Genomic DNA, 26576 nt, shown 5'->3' with positions numbered 1-26576 from the left:
CCGCCTGCTGCAAAAGCTGCTGCAGTAAAGTACCGCTGCTACGCCATCTCCTTCCTGGGCCACTGGAGCATCGGATGCAAATGCCGCTTGATGGTGAGCCGCTGGCTGGGCTCCGCTTTACAGAGAAACCCTTCCAAGCAACTCTTGTGGATGGATGCGCACCCCGCCCGACAGGTACCCAGACAGCGGCTCGGCCCAAGGGGGGGACCCGACCCCTCGGATCACTCTTCGGGGAAGGAGAGGATAAATGGCGACAGCTTTTAGTCGCGGCAGTGCGGGAGGAGACAAGAGCTGCGGCCGGCGGGACACGGAGCCCCCGCCCGTGGGACAGGGTGGGGGGACGTAGGGCAGGGCCACGCCGCGCCCCCGGGACACAGGCCCGGCGGCGGCCTGCCGTCGGGCACCAGCGCCGCGGGCCGCCATCTTCCTTGCGGACGGCTACCCAAAACCAAGATGGCGCGCGGGCTGTGAGGGGTGCTGGCGTTTCTCCGCCCAGGGCGGAAGTGACGCACCCGCGGCGGCGGCCGCCCCCCCGCTCTCTATGGTGGTTTTTTCTTTTTCCCTGTGGGCCCCGCGTCTCTTCCTCCGGCGAGACGGGAAATGGCCGCCGAGCTGCGATAGGGGAGCGGGGCCGCCGGGAGTTCCGCCCGCGAGGTGAGGAAGGGGCGGAGGTGAAGGGCCCGTGGGGAGGTTTTGCGGGACGGTGGTGGGCCTAGCCGCGGGCCTAGCCGGCCCCGGGGTGGGGAGAGATGCCGGAGGGAGGCTGAGGGGGAGCAGCCCCCCCCCCCCCTTCCTCCCCCGCCACCCCTCCGCGGCGCTCGCGCCCCCCCGCGCGGCCGCACCTCCCGCCTCCCCTCCCCCCGCAGGCGCGCGGTGCCCGCGCGCCGCGCCGTCCCGCCCTTCCCCGCCGCGTGACCTCGGCGCTCCGCAGCCATTATCCTCCGCGCCCCCCCTCCCCGCGCCAGCCGCGCCAGCCCCCGGGGCGACGGGTCCAACCGCTCCCCCGGGGAGGGGCCGGGCGGCCGCCGTCACCGCCCTGACGGGGGCAGCCGCCGCCGCTTCCTGCGGGAGTCGGGCCGAGCCGGTGTCGCTCCTCCCTGGGCCTGAACGGCGCCCCGGGGAGCGAAGGTAGGGAAGGGGCGGCGGGAGGCGGCCGCGGAGCTGCCTTGAGCTGGTTCGTGGCTTCTGGAAGCCCGCCGCGGGGCGGGGGGGAGCGTGCGGAATGGGCGGCCTGCCCCGTTGGGCTTCCACGCCGGCCCACCTGGGTTTGCAGCCTTTCCGCCCTCCCCGTGGGAGATAGGCCCGAGGGAATCGCCATGCAGCACTGGTTACAGGATTATAAAATCTCCCCGTTATGCTCGCGGGTGTGACTCGAAGGAGGGAAACGGTGCTGGGGTGAAAGGATGCTTCCCGGTATTGGATCAGCCTTTACGCTCGTTGGAGGAACTTCCCTTCGGGCAAGGCTGTGGTTCAAGTGCTTGTGCCTTTAATACTCTGCTCTCGCTTGCCGCCCTGCGCGTTAACTGCCCTGTTTAGAAATGCCCGCAAAAGCCGGTGAGAGGCTGGGGTGGGTTTTATGCGCCTTGCTGAAAGGGGCTATTACATTCCCGGTGTTGATCATACTATAGTATGCAGAACCTTTGCAGGACCTTGTCCTTTATTTCTTTTTTGCTTTGTAAACTCCCGACTTTTTGCCTTTAATTTTCTTAAGAAAATCAGATTCTTGTTTTGTGTGGCATGGCGATCCTTTACCAAGTCGGTACAACTTGTCACTTGTTTATCTTTGAGATCAAAGTTTTACCTTAACAGTAGCAGTTAAATTTTACTACAGAAAGACCCGGGGGCATACAAAACAAAGGAGCTCTTGACACTGCAAGTAGTCACTGCTTGAGTAATGGTTTATTACAAATATATAAAAACATCCCTTAGAATAGTTGTTCTCAGTGTAGGAGGGATTGATTAAAAAGTGTGGGGTTCCAGGAAAATGCTGTCTAGCTGTTGTCTTTCTCCTCTCTGATAATCTCATTGCTTTAGACAAAAGTGAGGAAAATGAGAAGGGGTAAAGGCTCTGGCTCCGAGGTGCACTCCAAGCATGCAGCTTCTTGTGGCAGGGGCGGTAGGAATTGCTTCCTCCCACTCGTCCCTTTTGATGTTGAGTGACAGGCTGTGCTGAATGGCAGGAAGAGGTTTAATGTGTTATATATATCAGTACTTGGGGCGTGACTGCCTCTCTCCTGAACACTGGCTCCCTGGCTTGAGCAAGGCTTTAGTAGGCCTGGCTGTAAGGAGCAATTCCTCAGGTGAAGGCTGTGGCTGAGGGAATCTTTCTTGGGGAAGGGAGAAATGGGAGGGGGGGAGCCTATACCATGGGGAAGGGCCTGTTACCATTGGGGATGCAGAAAACTTGGAGCGGTTGTAGGAATTTAGAATGGGTCAGCAGGGAGCTGTTGTTTGGAGCTAGGGTGCAGGTATTTGGATGGATTAGATTCGGCCTGGTTGTCAAGGAGAGATTGTGGTGTAGGGGTTGGAGGAATGCCAGAGAACGTTTGGGGTTTGTTTACAAGTAGTGGAGATAGGTGAAGGAAACTACTGAAGAAAGTAAGCCTTTGGATTACAACTGTATTCAGTTTATCTGTGTGAGTTTCTCTCAAAGGTATTCTGAAAAAGTGCATTGCTGTTTTGTTCATTGTGCTGGCACTGGCCTCCACGCAGCCTTGTGGTAAATGGGATCTGGGAGGTGATGTGGTTGAGAAGTCAGCTTTGTCTTTTTGTCCAGAGTAGTTTTCTTCTGGATCAGTTCACTGCTCCAGCTCACCAAGCACCTATTTGAATATCAGTCCTGGAACAAATGAAGGAGGGAAGATAGCCTTTTCTGCAGCAGCATGCTCAGAGTTTAGTGCAAAGAGATTGTGGAAACCACTGTGTAAGGGCATATGAAAAACACAGTGTTTAAAACACAAACAAAATAGCAAGAATGGCTATCCAAAACAATGTGTATCCAAAAGCATGATAATTCCTTTTTGTGTATTGACAAAATTCTTAGAAATAGTCACTTTGATTTCTGTGTTTTTAATTAGAGGAGAAACATGCTTTTGTTTGCCAATAGTATTATGTAAAAGAACAGCTACCAATCATATGATGGTTTTGCAGAGCTGATTTTACTGTTACTACGATGCTGGTTTTTGACTTCATAGAAAACAGTATAAAATATTTGCAGATTAAGAAATTAATGAATTAGGAAAAGAGGCCTTTGTATGCTTTACTGTTCCAGTTGACTTTTCATGCTGCGATTCTTACATGGGTCTGTTTTGTCTTTGTAACTGTGTGTGTATTATGAAGATAATATATAGCAAGCTTATAAAATACAGGGAAAATATGCTTCCCAGCTCTTGTTTTTACATTCCAAGATAGTTTGGGCAAATTTGCTATGGTATTTTAGTATTTGTAGGATTCTAGTCATTGGTCATCTGAGTGATATGGTTTTACAGTCCCTAATGAAAGGCATTCTATTCTTATTTGTGATGTGCTGCAGTTAAGTTTGTGGGCATTAAAAAAAAAGGGTGTGTGTGTAAAGAATGGATAGGAAAGCATGGCAGATGTACAAGCACTGAATAGATGCCTTACACTACTGTCTCAGTAAGACTGACTTGAATTCAGCGTATGCATTATGAGAGAATATTACAAATTCTGTGGGATTTCTTGAAGACTGTCCTATCCCCTTTTGTTTTGTTGTGGTTGTGTAATCCTCACTTCTTTTGAAACCTGAATCGCTGAATGAAAACGCGTGTTGGCAACAGCTTGTGAATTACTTTAACAAGATTTTGACTTAAATCTTCCTGACAGCTTTCAAGTAATGCTTAACCAAGAGAAATGTGGACTACTAAATAACTATGAATAAAGGATAGCTAAAATAATGAAGCTAAGAGGAAGCAGTGTTTTGCTAGTGTAAGTGGGGATAACTGTCCTAAAATGTCTTTAAAAGTTCTACACCACGTGGAAATTTTTGAAATGGCTTAATAGATACGTTGCATCTGCAGTCTGTGTACTCTGGGAAAACTTTAACATCAGTGGTGTAGTAAAGACTATTAAAAGTAATGTTTAAAAGGAATTGGAAACAATTTTCTTTGTCCTTCATTCTTCTTTTAAACATAGCAAATGCTAATGGTGACATTTACTTCCTCATTATTGTGTTGCTTGTGGTGGGATAAGCCTGATTCTGTTGTGTATCTTATTTTTACTTGATGGTCACACTTGCTGGCCAAGACTGACTTAAGACACCCAAAGATCCTGCTGTTAAGTCGTTAAGAAACTTTCTTGACTCCCTCTTTGGTCATGAATGTGACTCAGCATCTGACAGGTAGTGGACTGTCCATTTTTTAAAAATGTCTAGGTTTCTGTGTTACGGTTTGGTTGTTTGGGGGTGGGTTTTTTTGTTTGTGGGATTTTTTTTTTGTGTGTTAAGTTTTTTTTTTTAAAGCTGCTTGAAAGTACTGTTGAAAAGCTTAACTTCCAAGTTTGTTGTTGCTAATGGCTTTGCCAAGCTAGTTTCAGGGAAGCTTTAAGACTGCAGTGCTGCCAAAAGAAGCAGTCCTGTCTGGCAGCTATTGCAACTTCCCTGTGTTGGCCCACATGTTTGTGGGGCTGTGTCATGAACTGTATTGGAAAAGTCATTTGTATTGAAACTAAACCAGGTGGTCCATACATTTTTCTGATCTAATTCACTATGTGGCTGCAGAAATACTTGTGCTGGCATAAGGGAGATCATCAAGGATGTGAGAAAACAAAGGATAGGAGAGATGGGACTGTTTCTTTAAACTAGCAGTGCTGACTTACTCTGGTTTAAAGTACTGTGGAGCTACAGCAGCTTCCTTTATAATATCTAGATTTGCTAACACAGGAGTGAAATGGTTGAGAGCCAAGCATCTCTTCTGGTATTTGGGGCAGAAAGCAAGGGAAAATAGAAGCTTGAGTTGCAAAAAGCATGTGTATTACAGCCCTGGTGTTTCAGGCATAGACCATGTTCCCAGCAGTCATGGTCCTCTCTTAAAAATGCTTGGTGTTAGTGATGACATCTGGTGTCACATTTTTAATATGCACCTTTGGCAGACTCTGGGTCTCTTCTGAGACTAGTCTGGAGATAAGCTTCATGCACTGAAGTGAGAGGGGCAACTAGTCTTTTGATTTAGTGATTGATGATGTTGTATAGCAACATATGATGCTTAGCACCTCTTTTTCATTACCCTTTACCACTTGTGCCCTTACTTGACATGGTGTAGCCGCTACAGACTGACAATGAGCATGAGAGTCTACAGGAGGAGGCTGTGGGTGATTTTATTTGATACTGTGAAACAATATTTTGTAGTTGTGATGCTTTCAGAGGAATGTGTACTTTTTCTGCGGAAGTGTGAAGCATGTAGAAGCTTACTGTTATAAAGGAGCTGTTTTCCTACATATTTCTGTATCTACCACTATTCTTTTCTAAATTAGCTTTAATAGAGGTTAATAAAATTTTAGGTTCTTGCATATTGTGAGAATATTTACACAGACAAACCTTTATTCAAAAAACAGCTATATAGTCTTTTCACTTTTGTTCCTAAGTATGAACGTTGTTTGGAAAAGGGGGTTTTGTGTGTCAGGCTTTTGCCTATTACAATTAAATGGAAACAAAAGCTGCAAAAAATGGAAACAAAAGCTGCAAATAGTTGAGGTGTTTTTATTCAATATTTAAGGTTTTCTATTCAAAAATTTTATTTAAAAATGTTATATCCATACTCTTCTTAAAAAAAAAATAGGGAGAAGGGTAGCAAATATATTTTAGCTGCTAGGGTTGGATGTGGTATATCCAGTGGCTGTTTAAAAAAAGAAGAAACGAAAAGTGTGGCTACTTCTCACCTTTGCTAGTTGCTAGAAAAGATTCCTAAAACGGTGTGGAACTGACTGCCAGAGTTTGAGCTATAGTAATTTAAGATCCTGTCTTCTGCCTAGATGTTTTAAAGGTGAAGTAACTTGTCTTTAGATCCTGGGAATATAGAACTTGTCTAAGTTAGGATTTTGGATTTCAGCTAACACCAACAGATTGTTTTTAAAAGTCAGAAGTAGAGATGATTTAAATATTGATTTAGAATCTCGGACTGAACTTCAACCATTTAGCTGAAGTTTGTATTACTTTTTCTGTACTAGACTTCTGAATGCCTTAATTAACCTTTGCTAGCTAATACCATCTCGCCTTTTGTCTAGACAAGATCTGAAATGGTCCGATACACTACTGTGCTCCTTCAGAGACTCATGCTTGCTGATGATGAGAAGTAAAAACTTAATCTTATTAAAGCATATATTTTGTAGAAATTGGAAATATCTTGGTCACTACTAGTGAATGGTAAGTGGACTTTTGAAAGCAGTGTTTATGAACACAAGTGCTACATTTCTTCTTTTAGATGAAGAAAACATTGAAAACATCTGTGAACAAGTGTGAAAGTGTCATTTAGGAGCAGTGGATGTCTTACAACTTTGGCTTTAATTAATAAATTGTTGAGATGCAGAATTTCTGGGAGATCATCCTGTCTGTATTGAATTGGGACAAAATTCTGAGTTGCTTGAGTGGAATTGGAAAGTTTGCTTAATGTTGAGTCAGACTACAAATGTATACATAGTCTTAAGGCTTTGAAGTAATTAAAAGCTGAGGCCAGTGAAAAGTTCATATGCTTGAGACTGGTTTCATTATGACAATTATGCTTTGTTTCTGTATACCTGTAAAAGAGCTTGTTTTTGAAGATGATGTTGGTTATTTAGGTAAAGTCATATATGTATGCATTTTAAACAAGAAGGTATAACAGAGTAATGCTTGTATAAATGCTGCAAAAGAAACCTAAAGATAAAGCTTTCACTGTTGTCCTAAGTCCTCGTTCCAACCCCCCCCCCCCCCCAAAAAAAAAAAAAGAGAGCTCTAGTTAAGTGCAGTGCTGTATGTTAGGGTTCAAAGGGGTCTTAACAGTTTGCCACTGTCCTTTTTGCCCCCTCCTCCTGGCTGCATGCTGTTCTTTCCCCCATAATCCAGCTCTGGCACTTGTTTGGCCCTTCATTAAGCCAGTTCAGTAACCTAGCCATACGAAAGTGATTTCTGCGTATCAAGAACCTGCTCACTGAAGGACCCAAAGGGTGTCAGGGCTATTGTGAAGGTAATGATAATGCGTTATACAGCCCTGTAAGCAAGGCTGAAGGAGGAGTGATCATGTATGGAAGGGGAGTAGGATTCGCTCCTTGGCAGTGGCTAGATCTTGAGCTGCTCCAGTCTTAACATGCAGCTTCACTGAGTCCAAGAGTAAATTTGCCATTTCTTATGTGTTGTCTTTTCATGATAAACACATTAATGTTTGAACCCATTTAAGCAAAAGGTATTGCCTGCCCTTTAGTAAAAGTTCATGTCTTTGACAGTCTCTTTTTCTGTTCTATAGGGATCAGTATTGCTGAAAGCACAAATAGAGAGTTTTGAAATAATTACTTCATTGGCAACAGCTAACTGTTTGAGGTAAGATTAACTTAATTCTATTTTTAAATGTTCTGATTGAACCCAGCTATTTAAAATGAGAATTGATTTTGGTTTCCTAAAATTTATGCTTGCAATGAGAAACTAAAATATATAAAATGTTCTGAAATTAGCATCTCTTGTAAAGGTCAGCTTACCATACAGCATATACGTACTTGTACATAGAATGCAAATGTATGAATGTTATTGTTGACTACAGGGAAAATAAAATGTATTTCCTTTAAAGCTGAGATTGGATTGTATTATAAACATTGTGCTTCTGAAGTTTGGTCTGAAAATACCTTGTGATAGCAAAAAAACGAGTTTTTTTTTCTATCACTTTTGGAAAATTGGTGTGCTCCATGTCTTACAACAGTTTAAAAACTCTAAATTAATGTTGCCTGTGAGTAGATGAGCATAAGAGATGATAAGCCATTTTCTGTGAGTTTAATTGAACACAATGAATTAGAAACCATCTTCTGAGTATAGATTATATGAATTTGCTTGTTAATAGAAGGAGCCAATAAAAGACAGCATTCAATGTAGTGTTCTTGTCCAAGGTAAATAATTTTTTCTTAGTTAAATGGAAAACTAGTTTAGGTTAAAATTAATTTTTTGCTGGGCTGGTTTCAGATGAGGTTACATCTCTTTGGGGCCATGCAAACTCTTGTGCTACTTTGGTGGGGAAAGTCATATGGGGCAGGAGGGACTAGTTGATAGGGGAAAGGTTGGTCTGCTTTTTTCTTTTGGGTTTGCTTATATGTGTTTAAGATCTCTGAAATTTTGTTAACTTTAAATTAAGCTCTAATGCTGTTTATTTGTCTTTACATAATTGAAATATCACCCAGGTAACAAGAAAGATTATATAAAGTACCTTGTGACAGAAAGTGCTTGTTGTGTTGAGCTTGTTCTTTCAGTACAGTAATTTTAGGCTTTCATGCCTGTTTGCAGTACAAAAGCTACAAAAGCTAAATGTTTGTGTTTTCCATTTTTGTTTTAATTATTATTAAACTGATGATCATAGATACTGAGCATACAAAGGCCTGAAAATGTGTAGTTACTTGTCCACAGTTTATATTCAGGTTGTCTAATGTGACCCCTTTTTTTTTTTTTTTTTTTAAAGCTGGGCAATTTCAAAAGAAAATGGTAATGGGTCAAAGTTTTTATTAATTAAGTTGGGGATTTTTAGCCCCTGATCTGAAAAGGAGAAGGTGTGTATTTTTTCTGTGGTTAGCACTAATTAATTCTAAATATTTATTATGACTGTATGTAAGAAATGATAGTTTGTTATGAGTTTATTTTCTTTTAGGACTCATTGCTTTATAATCAGTTGTAGTTTTCATAGCTTAATTTGAGCTGAAAAGTGTTGAATTCTGTTGCAAGCCATGTTATTTAACTAGTTGTTAAAATTTTTAAGTTGGCCATGCATTTTTACATGTAGTTTAAAAAGCAAGGTTAGCCTAAAAAGATGCAGGTGGGCATATTGACCAGTGGAAAATCGGATCAGAGTGATTAGCTTTAGTACATGTGGTTAAGAGAAATAATACCCCTGGCTCAAACCAACAACTGCTGGACAGAATAGTTCAGGTCTTTTTCTTTGCTTATGTAAAAGGTACATTGTAGGGGACTAAAGTCCTTCCAGAGAAGGATTGGTGCATTGGAAATGCTAGGAAACTATAAACCACACAAATAACAAGAATTTTGTTTAAAATATATTAAAATGTGTAATTGTCCACACTGACATTATTTCTTGTCTTAATTTGCAGAACTGTTTTTTCTGTTGCTTCCTCTCTCCTTCTACAGGATGAGTTTGCAATTAAATCTGGAAAAACTTCTACTGTTATACTTTATCTTTTCAGACAAACTGCGTGCACTGTAGCTACGTTAAGTTCTTTAAAATGTTGTTGAGCTTTTAATTTACTAATAAATGTACTCATATCTTCTTCAAAGTTCTTTTGTTAGGAAATGCTATACCTCTTTCTAATATTCTCATTTTAGCATATAAAAATTTTTTTCATTTTTATGATTTACATGGACTCTAAATAGTTGCTTTCTTTTTTCTCCCCGCCTGGCTTTTCCTTTTGGGAAGGAGTATATCCACTGGGAAAAATGGGTCGATCTAACTCTAGATCACATTCTTCGAGATCAAAGTCCAGATCTCAATCCAGCTCTAGGTCAAGATCCAGATCACATTCTAGAAAAAAGAGATACAGGTAAATTGATGTCTTACTGTATGAAAAGTTGTTTTAATAAATTAGTTTTTGTCTGGAAGTTATTTTTCGCTTGCATGATGCTATGGTGAAAGTGAGCCTGGGATCTTATTTCGTTTTAGGCAGTAGGTAAATTCTGCTTTGAGTGTAATTTCTGTTACTTTGATTGTTTAATACTTGGCTGTTTTTCTCTTTTCCTGTATCCCTAGATGATTTCAGAATGCTAATGGTTCTTCGTGATTTGTGGCTTGTTTGATTCTCCCTTCCCGTTTCACATTATGTTTTCTTTGTCCAGTCTCTTTCCCTGTGATTTGTTCTGTATTTCTCATGCAGCTTTTCAGATCTTAAGGCTTCAGCAGATAAGCTTTGCCATATCTTGTCTTATCAGTTGCCTCCAGCCTTTTCCTCATCTTTCTTACTAGTCGACATTACCATCTCCCATAAAAGAAGTGGCTGAATTGAATGTTTACTGCCTCATCGGCTGCTGTCCACAGGCTGGCATATTAAACTGGGGTCATGTAACTTCATGTTCCAGGCTGTGAACTGTGGTGGCTGAGGAACTGAATGCCATGCTCCAGAGTGGTGATAATCTCTAATAAAAGGGCAGGGCAGGCCACTGAGGCTGGTAATGTCTTAATCATGTGATGCTGAAGTCTTAAGTTTCACAGTCCTTAGGAGTATAGACATGTTTATTATAATCCTTTGAGACAGAAATAATAAATAAAGATAGATTGTAGAAGTTACTGTAAGACTGTTAGTTTGCTTCCTTTACCGTTCTGGCTGCGTTTGAGAAATCTAGCATTTAGTGTCAAGGCACTTTTTTTTTTTAATTCTCCAATTGTCAAATGTTAATGTTTGCTTTTTAATTTTAGTTCTAGGTCTCGGTCAAGGACATATTCACGATCTCGCAGCAGGGATCGTGTTTATTCTAGAGATTATCGCAGAGATTACAGAAATAATAGAGGAATGAGACGTCCCTATGGTTACAGAGGAAGAGGTAGAGGGTATTATCAAGGAGGAGGTGGTAGATACCATCGTGGAGGTTATAGGCCTGTCTGGAACCGAAGACACTCCCGAAGCCCTAGGCGTGGCCGTTCACGTTCCAGAAGTCCAAAACGAAGGTCTGTGTCTTCCCAGAGGTCCCGGAGCAGATCTCGTCGATCTTACAGATCTTCCAGGTCCCCAAGGTCCTCTTCATCTCGTTCTTCATCCCCATACAGCAAATCACCTGTCTCTTCCAAAAGACGTGCGTCTCTGGAAAAGCAGGCAAAGAAAACTGAAGGGGCTCCTTTGCAAGATAGCCCTTTGAAAAATAAATCACAAGATGAACAGAAAGATACATTTGAACATGATCCATCAGAGTCCCTTGACGATTTTAACAAATCATCAGCAGCTTCTGGCGACATTTGGCCTGGTCTTTCAGCGTATGATAACAGTCCAAGGTCACCCCATAGTCCTTCTATTGCCACCCCACCTAGTCAGAGTTCATCTTGCTCTGATGCCCCTTTGCTTAGTACAGCCCATTCAGCAAAGGACACACCTCAACATTCCCATTCCATTCAGCATAGTCCTGAGAGGTCTGGCTCTGGTTCTCTTGGAAATGGTTCTAGCCGTTATAGTCCTTCTCAGAATAGCCCATTGCACCACATCCCTTCGAGGAGAAGTCCTGCAAAGACAATCCCATCACAGAGCGCTCCCCGTGAGGAGGCTCGAGTGCGGTCATTTTATCCTGAGGGTGGCGAACAGGAAACTGCAAAAGGCGGAAAGTTTATGAAAAGGTAAGAGTTAAATTATAAGCCTAATGTTGACTCTTAAAATGCTGTCTGTTATAGAGTTTTGACAAGATAATCACTATGCCTTGAAAAACGCGATATGGAATACTATGGAATAAACATTACTAATTTTGCTCTGGTTGGAATTGAGCTTGAAACATATGCCTTTTCCTCCTAAGATGCTTCAGGTTCTTGGCCTTTGGCTAGTGGAGATAGGGACATGTACCCTTGAGGAAAAATTCATTTATGCTTTTCTTTTACAGTGTATTTTCTTATACTCCATTTACTATTAAGAAAAATTTTAATTGGAATAATGCATCAGACTTGCTTGTTTGATAGTGAATTCTCTTCAAGTATTTTAAAATTTTAATGCTTCATGTAGTTTGAAATGCAAATCTTCTGGAAATCTAAAAATGCAGATGTTGTACAATGATTTCTTTGTTAACATAAACAGCATCCATTGCTAATTGTGTGGTGCAATATGACAACTTTGATGCCTTGACTTGCATTACGTATGAAAGAGGGTAGGTCTTGGTATTCTTGGAACATAATTCTATTGATGTGAAGGACAACATATTTAAAGTTGAATGTATATTTTCTAGTTAACGTAAAATTTTTAAATTTGCTCTTAAAATGTTTGATATAGTAGTAATTTTTGAAAGTTGTAAAAAATCTTACTGACATTAGACTGTTCCTTTCTAATGTGACTTGTACTTCAGTGGATTTCTTATAAAACAAATTATAGAGCAAAGTTGTGACTGCTATGTAGGCTGATAGTAGGCTTTTAAATGAATTTGTCCAGTCAGTGATTTATTGTGTAAAAATATACTGCTTAGAAGATAAAAAATATGAGTTCCCTGGGGTTAGATGTATTGGAGTTGGTGAATGTATTGGGACCTATGTGAAAATAGCGTATAGATAAGGCAGTGGCTGAAATAATTAATTGGTTAGTGTGTTTCTGTGTTTAGGAGAGCTGCCTTCTAAAGGTTCCCTGCTTGTACACAGTATAGTGAATGCATTAAGCCTGTGTCAGATTTTGGAATTCTCTTAGAAATGTGCAGGATCTTGAAAATAATTCACTTTTTTTAATGGTACTCCTTTAACTTTTTCACTAAAAATAGTAGTACAAAAATGAATTGCAGTCTGAATTACCAAATTTCATGTGAATTTGATGGAAAAAATGACTGATGTAAGAGAATGTGAAACCGGGTACCGATGGAGAAATAAAAAACCCTAGTGGTTTGTTTGGTCTAAACTCAAGCAGAGAATTTCTAGGTGTTCTATGGAAAGGCATTATATTCTTCAGATGCCTCCAGTAGTACATAAATGACAGTGGGTACAGTGTTAATGGTGTGCGAAGCATTGCATGCTAAAGTTGAATTGCTCAGAGGAATGTATTTTCTTCTTCTTGGTGTGGGATTGACACAAAAGAGGAATGCAAGTGAACTGGAATGAATGCAATCCAGAGTTACCAGTCTCTTCTTTGCTATCCACAGGTACACAGATGAAGAGTCTAGAGTATACCTGCTTGATAGGGGTAATACCAGGGAGAAGGAGGCCCAGAAGGAGAGAGGATCAGAAAAAGGGAGGACAGAGGGAGAAAGGGAATGGGAGGAACAGGAAACTTTAGATTTTTTCGTTGATAAAGAGACTGGGAAAGAAAAGTTTAATGACTCTGAAGGGGAGGACACAGAGGAGACAGAGGATTACAGACAGTTCAGAAAGTCTGTCCTGGCAGATCAGGGTAAAAATTTTCCTACCGCATCTCACCGGAATGCTGAGGAGGAAGGAACCAAATACAAATCTAAAATATCAATCAAGGGCAATAGAGAGAGCGATGGATTTAGAGATGAGAAAAGTTATAAGCTTAAAGAGACTGGCTATGTAGTGGAAAGGCCTAGTGCAACAAAAGATAAGCACAAGGAAGAAGACAAGAGTTCTGAGAGACTAATGATGAAGAAAGAAACTCAGTCACCTGAGCAGGTAAAGTCTGAAAAGCTCAAAGAACTCTTTGATTACAGTCCCCCTCTACACAAGAATCTGGATGCGAGAGAAAAATCCACCTTCAGAGAGGAGAGCCCACTTAGGATCAAAATGATAGCCAGTGACTCCCATCGTCCTGAAGTTAAACTCAAAATGGCACCGGTACCTCTTGATGATTCCAATAGGTAAATTATTCCACTTTATAATGTGGTTCTCCACCTGCCTGCAGTGTCCTTCATCTTTATTTAAACTAGTGGTTTCTTTTTGTGTGTCTTTTTCTGTTGTTGATGCATTTTAGACCTGCTTCCTTGACTAAAGACAGGCTGCTTGCTAGCACACTTGTCCATTCCGTCAAGAAGGAGCAAGAGTTCCGATCCATCTTTGACCACATTAAGTTGCCACAGGCCAGCAAAAGCACGTCAGAGTCATTTATTCAGCACATTGTGTCCTTGGTTCATCATGTTAAAGGTACGTATTCAGTTTATTGTACCGAATACACGTCTGACAACTTCATTTAAGCCTGTTTGTTATCTCTAGTACAGGAAGATTTCAGCCCTCTTTTAATGTTGATTTAGTCAGACTTTCTTCTTTTTGAGGTACACATAAAAATAACAGCCACAGAAGCTAGTATCAAAAAAAAACCCCAAGCAATGTAGAGCATAATAGCAGTTATACTATGTTTCTGGATAAATTTTTGAGCCTAAATAGCATATAAAGTTTGAATTTTTGCAGTGTAGTTTAAACATACTACATTGGTCAATCTTTTCTTATTTAGTTTTATTTGAATGACTCTAACATAAAATTTTATATAAAGTGGTGCAATGTGGGTTGACCGGTGTCTTTTGCACTGTAAATACAATGGCATTCCTTTTGAAGCACCCCAGAGCTTATTTCCAGGTTCTTATTAGAAGGGGTTTTTTGCCTCAAAATAATAAGATTTAAGAAAAATTGTGCTCTAAATGATACTAAAATACACTGTGATAATGCATTTTATTCCTATTTGACGGTATTGTAGTGCTGGAGCCAGGAATTTCACTTACAGGAACTTGGCAGTGGCAAAATAAATCTCCATTAAATGAATTATATGCTAATTATTTTCTGATACTTCCCCCCGCCCCCATAGTATTTACTCTATTTCACTGGGCTGTTGTCTTGTTCTTGTGTTTAATGTACTGAGATAATATGGAAGAATTTGCTGGTGAAAATAATTTTGCTGTATCATCATACAAAGGGGGAATGTGGAAGTGCTCAATTAGGTGACCAGTTTCAGTATATCTATCTGTAAGCATTGTTTTTTAAGATGCTTTAGCTTCTAAAATTGCAAAGATTTGCGTGCTAGAAGTATGTGCTAAGGTTCCCTTAAAAGTCTCATTTTGTTGGCAAAATTCAGATTACTAAGGCCAAATGATTTCTTGCATTTTGAATTACTTATAAAGAAGAAAGTAATAGTCAACGATAATAGATTATGATAATGTATTAGATTAAAAAAATTCTTATTGGGATACCTGTTTAGAGTATAATGATCTTTGTTGTGCAAGTATCTATTTTATTGATATGTAAAGAGATTTAAGGCTCAATCCAGTGAGTGCTTCTGTAAGGTTTTGCTTATATGGTACATATGTAGGCTGTAGGTGAAATAATATTTCTGAAACTCTCACGTGTTGATCACAGTTGATGACTTTTTCTGAAACTTTTGTATGTTAAACAAATACCTGGTAAATGTAACAGTTTAACAGCCTATCTGGTCAAGTTATTAGAATATGTACAGTTATGGTTGTTTTTGAAAGCAGAACCTCTCTTTAAGTTTCAAATTTACTGTGGTCTGTGATCAGATTTTAGTAACTCTTTTGACAAATTGAAGTTATGTTCATAATTGGTGTGATGCGACCAGTCTGAACAGCTCTTTATTAATGTAGAGCTGAAAATGCCCAGTGATGTTTTCTTTTTCATTGTAACTAGGTCCTGGAATGTGTTTTGAAATGGCAAAATCCATGTTACAAAAGTAAAATAGCTGTTGAAAGATACAGATGCCAAACAGGCAAAGTTGAACCTTCTGTCTTCCTGGCAAAAATGGCATAAAAACAGAGTTGCTAGCTCAAATTCCTGTGTTTGATGGAATTATGATTGAGGCACTACCCTTGTAGTGGCCGTTTCAAGTTTTAATGGTTGGTTATGAGACAAATACTGGATGCCGGGCGGTAAGTTGATACAGATGTATGTTGACCTGTTAAGCAGATAGCTTGCTTCATATGTAACATTTCATAGCTCATGACTTTATGTATTTCTATATTACATTTAAACACATTTGTTGAGCTGGTTTAAAAACTGAGTTTTGCTGTTGCTAATTTAACTGTCTCTGAAGGAAAGAGAAAATTTGTCAGAGAAGTTGTCAAGTTTGCCAAGATGCCAGATGCTTAAATGAATTTATTTACGTATAGGTGTGTTAATTGTCTTGGATTGTTTATCATCACAACTTCAAATCAAGAAATTGTATTCCTTTAAGAAATGACTTGTTAGGTCATTCATGTAGTTATTGAAGCATATATGTTACTTAAGTGTTTTCACTGAATTAACTTATTTTAAGTTAAAGATTAGATGAATAGTAAAATGTACTTATTGCAAGTATTCATGACTCAAAGTAACTTCATTTTCTCTTATGGGCAAAGTATAAAATAACTGTTAAGAAATTGCTTCTTTCTCTTTCATTAGAGGAAAATGTCATTGAAAATGAGCAAGTCCAATCAGTCAATGATGCTTGAATTAGATGTAATACAGTCATGGCATAGTTATAAGTAGACTTGCAGTGATGCTGTGCACTGTTACTTTGTTTGGGTTACAGAATGTGTAAAAATAGGGAAAACACCGCATTTGCTTGTCCTGATAGTTTTATTGAAAATACTGTGTTTTTGCCTGCTACTTGCCTTTCTGTCAGGAGTAAAATACCTGTCAGTTGAATTAAACTAATGAAACAGTGTTTTTCTATTGTAACCAACAGAGCAATACTTCAAGTCAGCTGGAATGACCCTAAATGAGAGGTTCACTGCATATCAAAAAGCTACTGAAGAACACTGCACCCGGCAAAAGAGCCCAGAAATACATAGGTATATGTTAACTGCATGTGTAGATGCTTTGTTTCAAATAATGTCTGCTAATACTTCTTTTGAGAACCCAAAATATTTTTTCTAATCTGTATGGAGTAATTTGTCAATTTCTGTGTAAATACAAAATACCAAAAAACCCCACCAAAACCCCCTTCTGTAAAAGAGAACTCATCTGAGCCAAGTCTGGCTTCATCTGTGGTTTTGTAGCAGATGTCATCTCTACCTCTGTATCTCATTTGGGATATATTTACTTTTCTCACATGCAGTGCTCAAATATTGAGGGGCATATGTCTTGAAGATGAAAAGAAGCCCTGTACATGCATCTTTATTCTTCAGTGTGAAATGTTCCATCTCATACTACTTTAGTTTTTGTGTGTGTTAATTTACAGCAGTTTTTTGAAAAATCTGAGAGCCTGCAAGGTAAGAAGGTAGGCATGCAGATGTAGTTTCTGATCATGTGCTGTAATTTTTTGATGCAGTGTACTATATTTGTGTTGCATGTGAGGATATATTATCTCCATATTCAGTATCCAACTTTATAAGTTTTCTTAACTGTTAAGTATTTTTGACTTTACAGCAAATTATCATAGTGTTGATGATTTCTTGGGGCGGGGTGGGTTTTCAACTGGCTACGTATACTGATCTTTCAAAATAACTCGTTAAACATTTTCTGTGTCTTCAAAGCTGTACTTAAAATGCGAAAATCAAACTGCTTATTTTCTGTATTTGTGTTTTTAGCATACTTCACACAGAACAGAACCAAGATTTTTAATTTTTAGTCTGCTTCTGTATTCTAATGCAAAAATTTACATGCAAAAAGTTTGTTCTACTGCAGAAATGCTTTGTTTCTGAGTTTTCTGTTGAAAAGAAATGTCTGAGGCCATTAACAGTCACATACACATATAGCAAGACACTGCTTTTATTTTACATTTAGGAGGATTGACATCTCTCCAAGTACCCTGAGGAAGCATACCCGTTTAGCAGGTGAAGAGAGAGTCTTTAAAGAAGAAAGTCAAAAAGTAGGTTCTAAGTAAACATCCAATCTGTATTTCTAAAACTAATTTATTGTGTTTTCCATTAAATCTGAACTTCAACTTTGTGTTTTGTGTATAAAAATAAAAAAATAATTTGTATTTATCGTGTCTGGAGTACTTGAATTTAGATAAATTTTTTTTTCCTTTGAGTAAAACATGTTACCAAGAAACCAGTTGATGTAGCATGATTTCACTATATTGATAATGTGGCGTGTAAGTCAAGTCTTCTCTCACCCTTCCTTTCTTCTTGGATGTTTCTTGACCAATTTTGTGGTGCTAAGCTGCCCAAGGACAAAGAATAGAAGGGGGTGGGGGGGAACTACTGAGGTGGTCAGTGAGTTAGTATGGTTGAATTGCAAAGGTGCTTGTGCTCTGTTAAAAACAATTCACCAGAAGAAATGAATACTTAAACATCCTTCCAAACCATGTATTGTGGTCTGTCTGCATCTAAAAATGGATATCCCATTGGCTTGATGGGAATGCTTGTTTGAAACTGAAATTCTTAGCTGTTCTTTTTTTAGATCTAGCCATTGCATGTAAAGGGCCTTCACTTAAAGTCAATTTGTGTGCTGAAGAGTTTGTTGAAAAATAGGTAAACTCTATCTTGCTTTTTTGAAAATTGATGCATAACTTGCCTTTTCATTCAGATCCTCTTCTGGATGTTTTATTTCAGAATTTTGTTCCAAAATATGTATTTGTTTACAGGGAGATAAAAAATTAAGGTGCGATTCTGCTGATCTTCGGCATGACATTGACCGACGTAGAAAAGAGCGAAGTAAAGAGCGAGGAGACTCAAAGGGTTCCAGGGAATCCAGTGGGTCAAGAAAGCAGGAGAAAACTCCAAAAGATTACAAGGATTACAAATCTTACAAAGATGACAGGTAAATATTTGAAGTCCCTATATAGGTTTTTAGCTTCTAATTAGCCTTTTGTAATTGTAAGCTTAATTGCTTTCAATTTTCAATGTATAATGGAACATTTAAATTTAAACAATTAAAATTATTTGTTTTACAGCAAATATGTATTATCTGTCTTTTACACGGCTTATGGTGGATGAGGACAAAAACTTTGGAATAGCAAGCTAACACTGAAAAAAAAAATGACAAATTAATCTGTCCTATTATCCAGGCTACATCAGGAGGTTGGACTTCAATGCAGTACATTTCTATAAACAGTTTGTGTAAGAACTTTGGTTCGTTATGCTTGATTCCGCACTTTTTCAACTCATAACACCCAGAGTATGAGAATCTTACTGATACTTAGGTTTTAACATGGGTGAGAAGGGGAATTTTTATTTTTGTCTAAAGCCAGTGGGCTGTTTTTAAGAAAAAAATGTTAGCATATCTCAGTGGATACTGTGTAGCAGTGGTAAGAGTTACTTCAGGTATGACCTTCCTTTGAATAGGATATTAAAATCTTGTAAATCGGGTCAAATTAGTACCACTATGGGGTTATTAAAAGTCTTGCTGTGGGAATTTTTTTTCACTGCTTTGTACTGGACATACAATGATTTTTTTTTTTTTTTTTTTTTTTTTACTTATGCTTCCTGTTTCCCATTTACTTTCTGACTTTGGTATCCACGTTATCTTCCACTGGCTAATTCCATGCAGCCATCTACATAGGGAAGCCCACACCATATCTTCTCAACAGTGTGCAAACTGAACTACGTAAAGTTACTGTAAAACTTTGCCTTGAGGGTTTTCTTCCCTTCAATTTCTGTTTTTCTGCCTCAGAAGAAAGGCAGATCTTAAAAGTAACAGAATCTCTTCATGGCATCAAAACCTAGAAAAACTGTATTTGCAGTTTGCAGACTGCTGCTTTCCAACTCACTAGCAATAATATACATTTAGTGCATTTAAATGTGTAAGAGGAGGCTGGAAAGTGGAACTATACTTCACCTTAACATCTGAAATATGTAACATATATGTGACTTTATAACCAGAAGGGGGATAGTTTTTCATAAATATAAAGAGACCCCTTTTAGTATAGCATGTTACAGACTATCTAGTACTTTTAAAATAGCACACAGTGTATCTTTTTATTTTCCAGTAAACAAAAAAGAGATCAAGACCGTGCTCGGTCCTCCCCGTCTTCCTCCCCGTCTTCTTCCTCATCCAGTTCTCGAGAAGAAAAGGATTGCAAGAAAGAAAGAGATGAAGAGTTTAAAACCCACCACGAACAGAAAGAATACTCTGGTTTTGCAGGAGTCAACAGGCCAAGAGGCACCTTTGTAAGTTGCTCTCTTATTCTTTCCCCCAAATTATGAACACCAATAGTAATAGTATAAAAAATAAAATGAGGAAGTGTTGCTGTGATTAATGTTAGGCTAGACTTCTTTCATGGCAGTGATTCTTGAATTCTTTTGCGTGATATACCAAACCTGAAAAGTTGTATTTTTCCAGCACTGCTCAATAGCAGTTAATTGGTGTGCAAATACGCATTAGCATGCCGTTAGAGACCCTAGCATAAGGGTGGGAAAAATGATTTTTTTGTTTATTCCTTGCTCTTTTGTAATTATGTTGTTTCCTAACAGGATCTGAAAATTTACCTTTCTGTAAAGATTAAATCTTGTGATGTTACCTCCTTAACTCCCTGCAGGTTCTGTTTTTTCCCTGTCATTTTCAGTTTGGTTTTGCCCTCCTTTGTGTGTGATGCCTGCAACTTGTTAAATAGAGAATGGCACATAATTAAAAATATACATCAAACAGCTGTATTGAGGAGAGGAGATGGTATACTTGTTATTTTCCAGTGTTTCTTTGGCCTGGACTAGCCACAGTGAGCATGAAAGCTCATTAATTTATCTCTTGAGTGTGTTTTAGCATTGTGATTTGGAAAGTGATGTATTGACCACTATAGCCTTCAGAAAATTTTTAAACTTAAAAATGGCATGTTAATTTAATTACTAATATCTAATTGGGAAATGTAGAAGCATTGGGAAGGACTAGGAATCAATAAAGGAGGCCTTGAAAAGATAAAGAACACTTTAAAAACAAACAAACAAACACAAAAAAAAGCAAGTTCCATGTTTGGGTGGGGAAAAAAATGTCAAATAGACTTACATAATGGGTAGGAGTAATTTCATAATTTCACAATAATTCCTTCATGTAGCCTGTAATTAAGACTAAATAATGCTAAAAGGCATTGTTTGGTGTAAACGTATATCGAATTGTTTGTAGAGTGTAAAAGATTTGAACTACACACGAGAGTGTCTGAAATGCATGTGGGGTGTGCAACACTTGAGTTAAGGTTTGAATCTTCCGTCTAAAAAACCGTAGTTACTTAAAAGGAAATTCAAAATTCAAAATTTCTAACACTAAAAATGCATCACTTCCTCCTTTCTTGTTATTTTTAAAAATAATTATACTAAGGAATATAGTGACATAAATGTATAAACCCTTGGATGGTGTAGGCATCAAATATGACAATATCAGCACAATTTCTAGCTGTATTAAGCTAATGGCACTGAGTTAAACAAAAGCAGAGCTTGAAAACCCCCTCTCCTCTCAAAGAGAACCAGTTGAAGAAAACTCATAATTGGTGGAAGCCTTACTGCTTTATAAAACCAGATTGTACATATCGTGAAAGAGATGCTACCTTACACGAAATTTAAGTAGATGTGAATTGGAAATTTAATAGACTTCTAATTTAGCTACTGGTGACTGCCAGTTCTGACTATGCAGTAATAACTGGTTAATGTTCCCTAACAACATACACGGTCACACACAGGCTTATCGAACAAACTGTGTCTGAACAGGAGGATCTAAATAGGCAAACCTGTTGACTCAAATCTGCTCTTTAGGGATACAACTTGGATAGTATTAAAACATACAGATTAGCTAGCGTAGGAATGTCTTTGGAATTCGGGCTAATAGTGGCTGCATTCCAGGAAATACTGCTTTGCTTTTGGAGTAAATAAAATGTTTTGGTTGTGAATCTTCCCCAAAGCAGGAAGCCTTGATACACTGGGAGAGTATAGCTTTTTGGACAGGGGAGACTTTAATGTAAGCTAAGCTGTCAATTTCCTGTTAAATCAGCAATGATTTTTCACTAATGCTTGCTGATAGATTATAATGTTTAATTCTAGGTTTCTTGTACATGAACATCATGAATAGTTTTGAAATAGCAACACAGAAATAAAGATAAGTAGAATCTTGTAATGACACTGTCATTAGTATCCAGCTCCTAAAGAATTCTCTGTGTGTCAGTTCTGATGAAAAGGAGTTTTTTCTTTCTATAGAGAATGTACGCTGTCCTTTTCATGATGGTCTTTGCAGTAAGTAAGCCCATAAAGATAACACGATAGTGGATTTCACCTCCCATGTTTCTTTGCCTGAAGGATGACCTGGGGGCAGGGGGAGGAAGTGTTAATACAGAGTTGAGGAAAGCTCTAGGTATTTTCCTTAGAACGAATCTGATCACAAGACCTAATACCAGGAAATGCTGATTTTTTTTTTTTTTTTTTAAATCCTGTCATCGTTTTGTCTCTACATCCTTTTTTCTCCCCACTGTGATACTGCTTGTTGTGCCCTAATTTTGTAAAGCTTTCAAAGCTACTGGAAATAAAGCATGTAGTATTTCCTCTCTTGTACAGTTTTCTTCAGGTGATAGTCTGTCACTTTCCAAGTGATTCTTCAAGAAGTTCTTTGTTGTTGTTTTGATGGGGTGTTTTTGTTTTTTGTTTGCCTACAGTGTATTGGATAGGTCTTGTGAGCCCTTTACAGATTGTTTTTCAGTCTGTTTCATTTCAAAGTAGTTCTAAAACTGTCCAGCATAAATTCTGCATTAGAACTGTTGGGGCTTTGTGGAACTAAGTGTGCATAATACTCCTCTTTCAGGTTAGGTAATTATATCTCTTTTTGGGGTATGTTTATGGAACATACTTATTTTTAACAAATGATATTAATTTCTAGTCACATTTTTGTACAGTTACTCTGAAGACCCAGTTCTGTGTTTTTAACTGGGCTGTTTATGGCAATCATGTTCTGTAGTAACTGCAGGTTTTAGCAGTCTGTCTTCCCAACCTAACCTTTCTCCTCCCCTTGAATGGAGGATATAAACTCTTGTTTAATGTTTTCTACAAGCTAAAAATTTATGTGCTGAGGGAACTGTATATATTACTTAGTGTATTCCGAGTTAAGTATTTTCTTTTTTGCTGTGAGACTTTTTAGCCTAACATTTTAAAATCCTGTTAATTCATTATAAAGAATATTTAAGACACTTATTTTCACTTCAAGTATTGCTGTACAGTACATATTGTTGATTTTTCCGAGTAAAGAATTTACTCATTTGAAATTTAATTTGGCCTAAAGTACATTTCTGAATCTCAATTGACAATGTTTGAGTAACACAAAGTGGATATACTTATTTGAAAACTGCATTGTTTGTATGTATTCTGGAATAATTTTCTCATAACCTATATGACTGACTCCATAAATGACCTTTCTTTTCCCCCTGATGGTTTTCTCCTTCTTTCAGTCTAGTTTTTCTGTTTGTTTTTGTCTGTGAACAGCTTCAGAAGCTTCTTCTGACCTTTTGTTGCAACACACTGGTTTACCAGTAGTCAAAGGAAACTTCTTTTTGGTGGTTGTGGGTGAATTTATGCCAAGAACTCAAATGTGTTTCAGTTAAGTTTAACAGACTTATTTCAAAGTGAATGCTTGAATATATTACTTAAGGTAATATGTGAATCTTGAAATGGTTTTACACTTGCAGATACTGTAATTAAGCACAGAAAGAGCATTTTCAGTAATAGAGAACTTGAACTCTTCTTTGTGGTTTTATGTAAATGGATTAAATGACATTTTGGTTAATCAGTTTCGAATTAGGGGCAGAGGAAGAGCCAGAGGAGTCTTTGCTGGAACAAATACTGGTCCCAGCAACTCAAATACTACTTTTCAGAAGAGACCGAAGGAAGAGGAATGGGATCCTGAATATACCCCAAAAAGCAAGAAATACTTCTTGGTGGGTGTGGAGAACTCTATCTTATGCATGCTTTTGTTTTTTCAAATTTTCTACGAGTGTAGAAGTAGCATGCATGTAGAGACAGGGACTTCAGTTACGTAACCATGAGAATATCAGGTGGTTGTAGTGCCTGGTTCTGCTTCACTTGTGTCTTTCCGCAGCAGGCTGGCAATAACTGAGGCCTGACACGGAATTAATCTCCAAAACTTTCATCAGTGAGTGGGGAAGAAGGCAGACTCAAAACTAAAATTATTAAAAACAAATTGTAAACCAAAAAGACTTGTTCTGTGTTTTCCTGGATTTATGTCTGTCTGGCATTCGAGCTTTGTCTTAGATTTATCTGGAAGTCTGCAAAAGTGGAAGATCAGGAAAAGTTGACAGTATTTGTGGATGTATGTAGGCTGACTCTGTTATTAGCAGTCCTTCTGTTCTTAGTTGAGTAGGGTGATAGTCATAAGAAAGTCACCTTAGTTTTGATGCCTTTTTCCCATCTGGATTATGAAAGGAGGACTGTTGATGTAACCACCCAGTACGTAGTGTAGTATACTGAACATGTAGCCTCTGTTCCAGTTCATTTCCTTAACAATGCAAACTTCTAAGGGTATCATTTCACCATTGAAAAATGTTAAGTAGTGAAGATTAGACTTTCTCCGATAGTGTTATAGTTTGTCACAAATATGTTAACAGGTAATCCAAGAAATAATGCAGTCACAACTTGGATTTGTGCAAGGAGCTCTCCTCCGTCTCCCCACACATATATAACCCTTTCTGACCTATAAAAATAGAAAGAGTTGTGATAATCTATTAATTAAGAAATTATATGATAGTTAGAACAAATAACTAACTGTAGCTATTAAACTTTTTTTCTCATCTCTAAAAATGGTTTTTAATTAAAAAAAAGCCATCTTTTAACTATTCCTATAATATATAATTGTTAATAAACTGCTTTATATAGGTGTGGTACGTATTTAATAGTTCAGATTTCTTTCCAAATCACAAGTGAAAAAAGTAGATGTTGAAGCAAGTGTACCTCACTCTTCTAAATATAACCCTTTTTTTAATATTAAATAATTGTCTGTAGTGTTCATGCAGTGCACGGAATGATTGTCAGAAGACTTACCAAACTATGTAAGGCTATATTTGGTAGCAAGATAGCAAACTTTAAGCTTATTAATCAGAGAAACTCAACTGTTGTTTGTTAATGTCAGATTTAAACAGTTTAAACTTCATTTGTCCTACATTGTGCAGGTGAAGCAGGTTTTCTGAAAACTGCTTTCACTTACCTTTCCTTAATAAGTATAAAGAACTCTATCTCTGCATAAAGTAAAAATTAAAAAAAAAAAAAAAATCCTAGTACATTTCTAGAGCTTCTTCCTTTAAAATCACAGAATTTTTTTTTCTCGAAACTAGTGAGTAATTCTTTCTTCTGACTGAAGAGACGGATAACTTATTTGTTACTCACAAACATTTGAGTAGACCCACAGCTAATACTGCACTTAAAACAATTTCATTGTTGTGGTTTCAATCATAGCATCATGAATTGTAAGGATATACTTCATAATGTATTCTATAGATTATGATCTGAACTGTTAAAAAGCTCTCAATTGTTTTGTTTTGGTCTTTTTTTTTTTTTTCTATGTAGAGTATAAATTTGATGTAGAGTACCAGCATTTAAGGGGTACATTTAAGAGGTGTTCTAACCGTATTCTTTGTCTGGTATTATTGTAGCATGATGACAGAGATGATGGTGTGGATTATTGGGCCAAAAGAGGAAGAGGCCGTGGTACTTTCCAGCGTGGCAGAGGGCGTTTTAACTTCAAAAAGTCAGGTAGCAGTCCGAAGTGGACACATGACAAATACCAAGGGGATGGGATTGTGGAAGATGAAGAAGAAACGATTGAGAATAATGAAGAAAAGGACAGACGCAAAGAGGAAAAGGTAAACAGTTTAGTGAATTGCAGATTAGACAGTTTGTCTTGCAGTGTCTCAAGTAATTATGTGGGTGTGTGGGGGGATCACTTTAAAAGGTTTTGGAGTTTGGTTATTAACGGTTTTACAAGACTGTTTTCTTTCTTTCCACAGGAATAACCCTGGAAGAAAGTTGTAGCTGAAAGAGCAGCTCTTGCACCACCCACACAACATTTTTAATATGTTTTTTGTTGTCAAATGAATGTAAGCATTTTACTTAAATTTTACTGTTGGAAAGTAGTTTAGAGGGATTGTTTTTGTTTTAAGCCTTTAGAAAAAAATCTTGATATAGTAAACTATGTTAATGATCGTACAGGTAGAAAGTAAAATATTTGTAACAACTTTTAAGAAATTTTACTGTTTGTTATATGCAGTGTAATTCTGCTTTGTCCAAATATATGGTCAAGTACAACTCTGAAAGTTTTGATTCTCCCCTATGTCTGTGTTTTATTCTGAAGTAAACTTACAGCTCTGCACACCTGAAATCTTGGAGCAGCATTTTTTATAAACTGATTACTACTTCTGTGTTGCCTTTTTATAAGAAGTGTATTTAAGGATAGTTATTCAGTCATAGTGTAAGTATGTGTGCAGTTGTGCAAATGCCGATTATACATTAGTTCACAAGAATCACTTTTACATAGCGTATAGTGTGTCAGTGATAAACCTGGATTCTTACTCCACCATGCTAGAGCGCAGCAAGAATTTTATATTTTGAGAGTGAAATTGTCACTCTTCTTTAGTAGCCTGAGAAATACATATGTATATAAATACTCAAGTGAGTTTCAAGTGTATTATTTCCCTTCTGGAATGTGAGTTTCAGAAACCTATTTCCAAGTCATTGCTGCTAGAAACTTTTTAACAGGTCTGAAAACTGGAGTTCCCTCCCCCATCTCTGTAGTTCATGCAGAACTACCTACAACTAGCTTAATTCTTGTAGCTTTGGTCTAGAACAGATCAGTCATGTATTATGGATACCTAGTGATTTGCTTTGTCATTAAAAGGTGCTTCTCTTGTCAAGGGTAACT

General features: G+C 38.2%; 1 protein-coding gene across 10 annotated transcripts; it reads left to right on the top strand.

The window, feature by feature from the left end:
- Positions 1 to 26: 26 nt before the first annotated feature.
- Positions 27 to 26311, top strand: BCLAF1 (BCL2 associated transcription factor 1). 10 transcript variants are annotated; one of them, XM_075498804.1, is made up of 14 exons: positions 34 to 174; positions 6238 to 6376; positions 7452 to 7525; positions 9612 to 9735; positions 10605 to 11510; positions 13001 to 13672; positions 13786 to 13955; positions 16483 to 16588; positions 17523 to 17607; positions 18328 to 18503; positions 19672 to 19852; positions 23437 to 23583; positions 25312 to 25521; positions 25666 to 26308. In XM_075498804.1, exons 4-14 carry the CDS (start codon positions 9632 to 9634, stop codon positions 25669 to 25671), a joined length of 2763 nt encoding a protein of 920 aa, XP_075354919.1. In that variant the 5' UTR covers positions 34 to 174; positions 6238 to 6376; positions 7452 to 7525; positions 9612 to 9631; the 3' UTR covers positions 25672 to 26308. The 10 variants fall into 10 exon arrangements, 9 of the variants coding, with proteins under 9 accessions (XP_075354916.1, XP_075354919.1, XP_075354921.1 ...); XM_075498802.1 differs by lacking the exon at positions 34 to 174 and adding an exon at positions 519 to 654; XM_075498803.1 differs by lacking the exon at positions 34 to 174 and adding an exon at positions 929 to 1128.
- The last annotated feature ends 265 nt before the right edge of the window (positions 26312 to 26576 follow it).

Source organism: Mycteria americana, chromosome 3, assembly GCF_035582795.1.
Source record: "Mycteria americana isolate JAX WOST 10 ecotype Jacksonville Zoo and Gardens chromosome 3, USCA_MyAme_1.0, whole genome shotgun sequence".
Classification (NCBI taxonomy): domain Eukaryota; kingdom Metazoa; phylum Chordata; class Aves; order Ciconiiformes; family Ciconiidae; genus Mycteria; species Mycteria americana.
The sequence above is the reverse complement of the archived record's forward strand: the minus strand, read 5'-3'. Positions and strand labels throughout refer to the sequence as shown.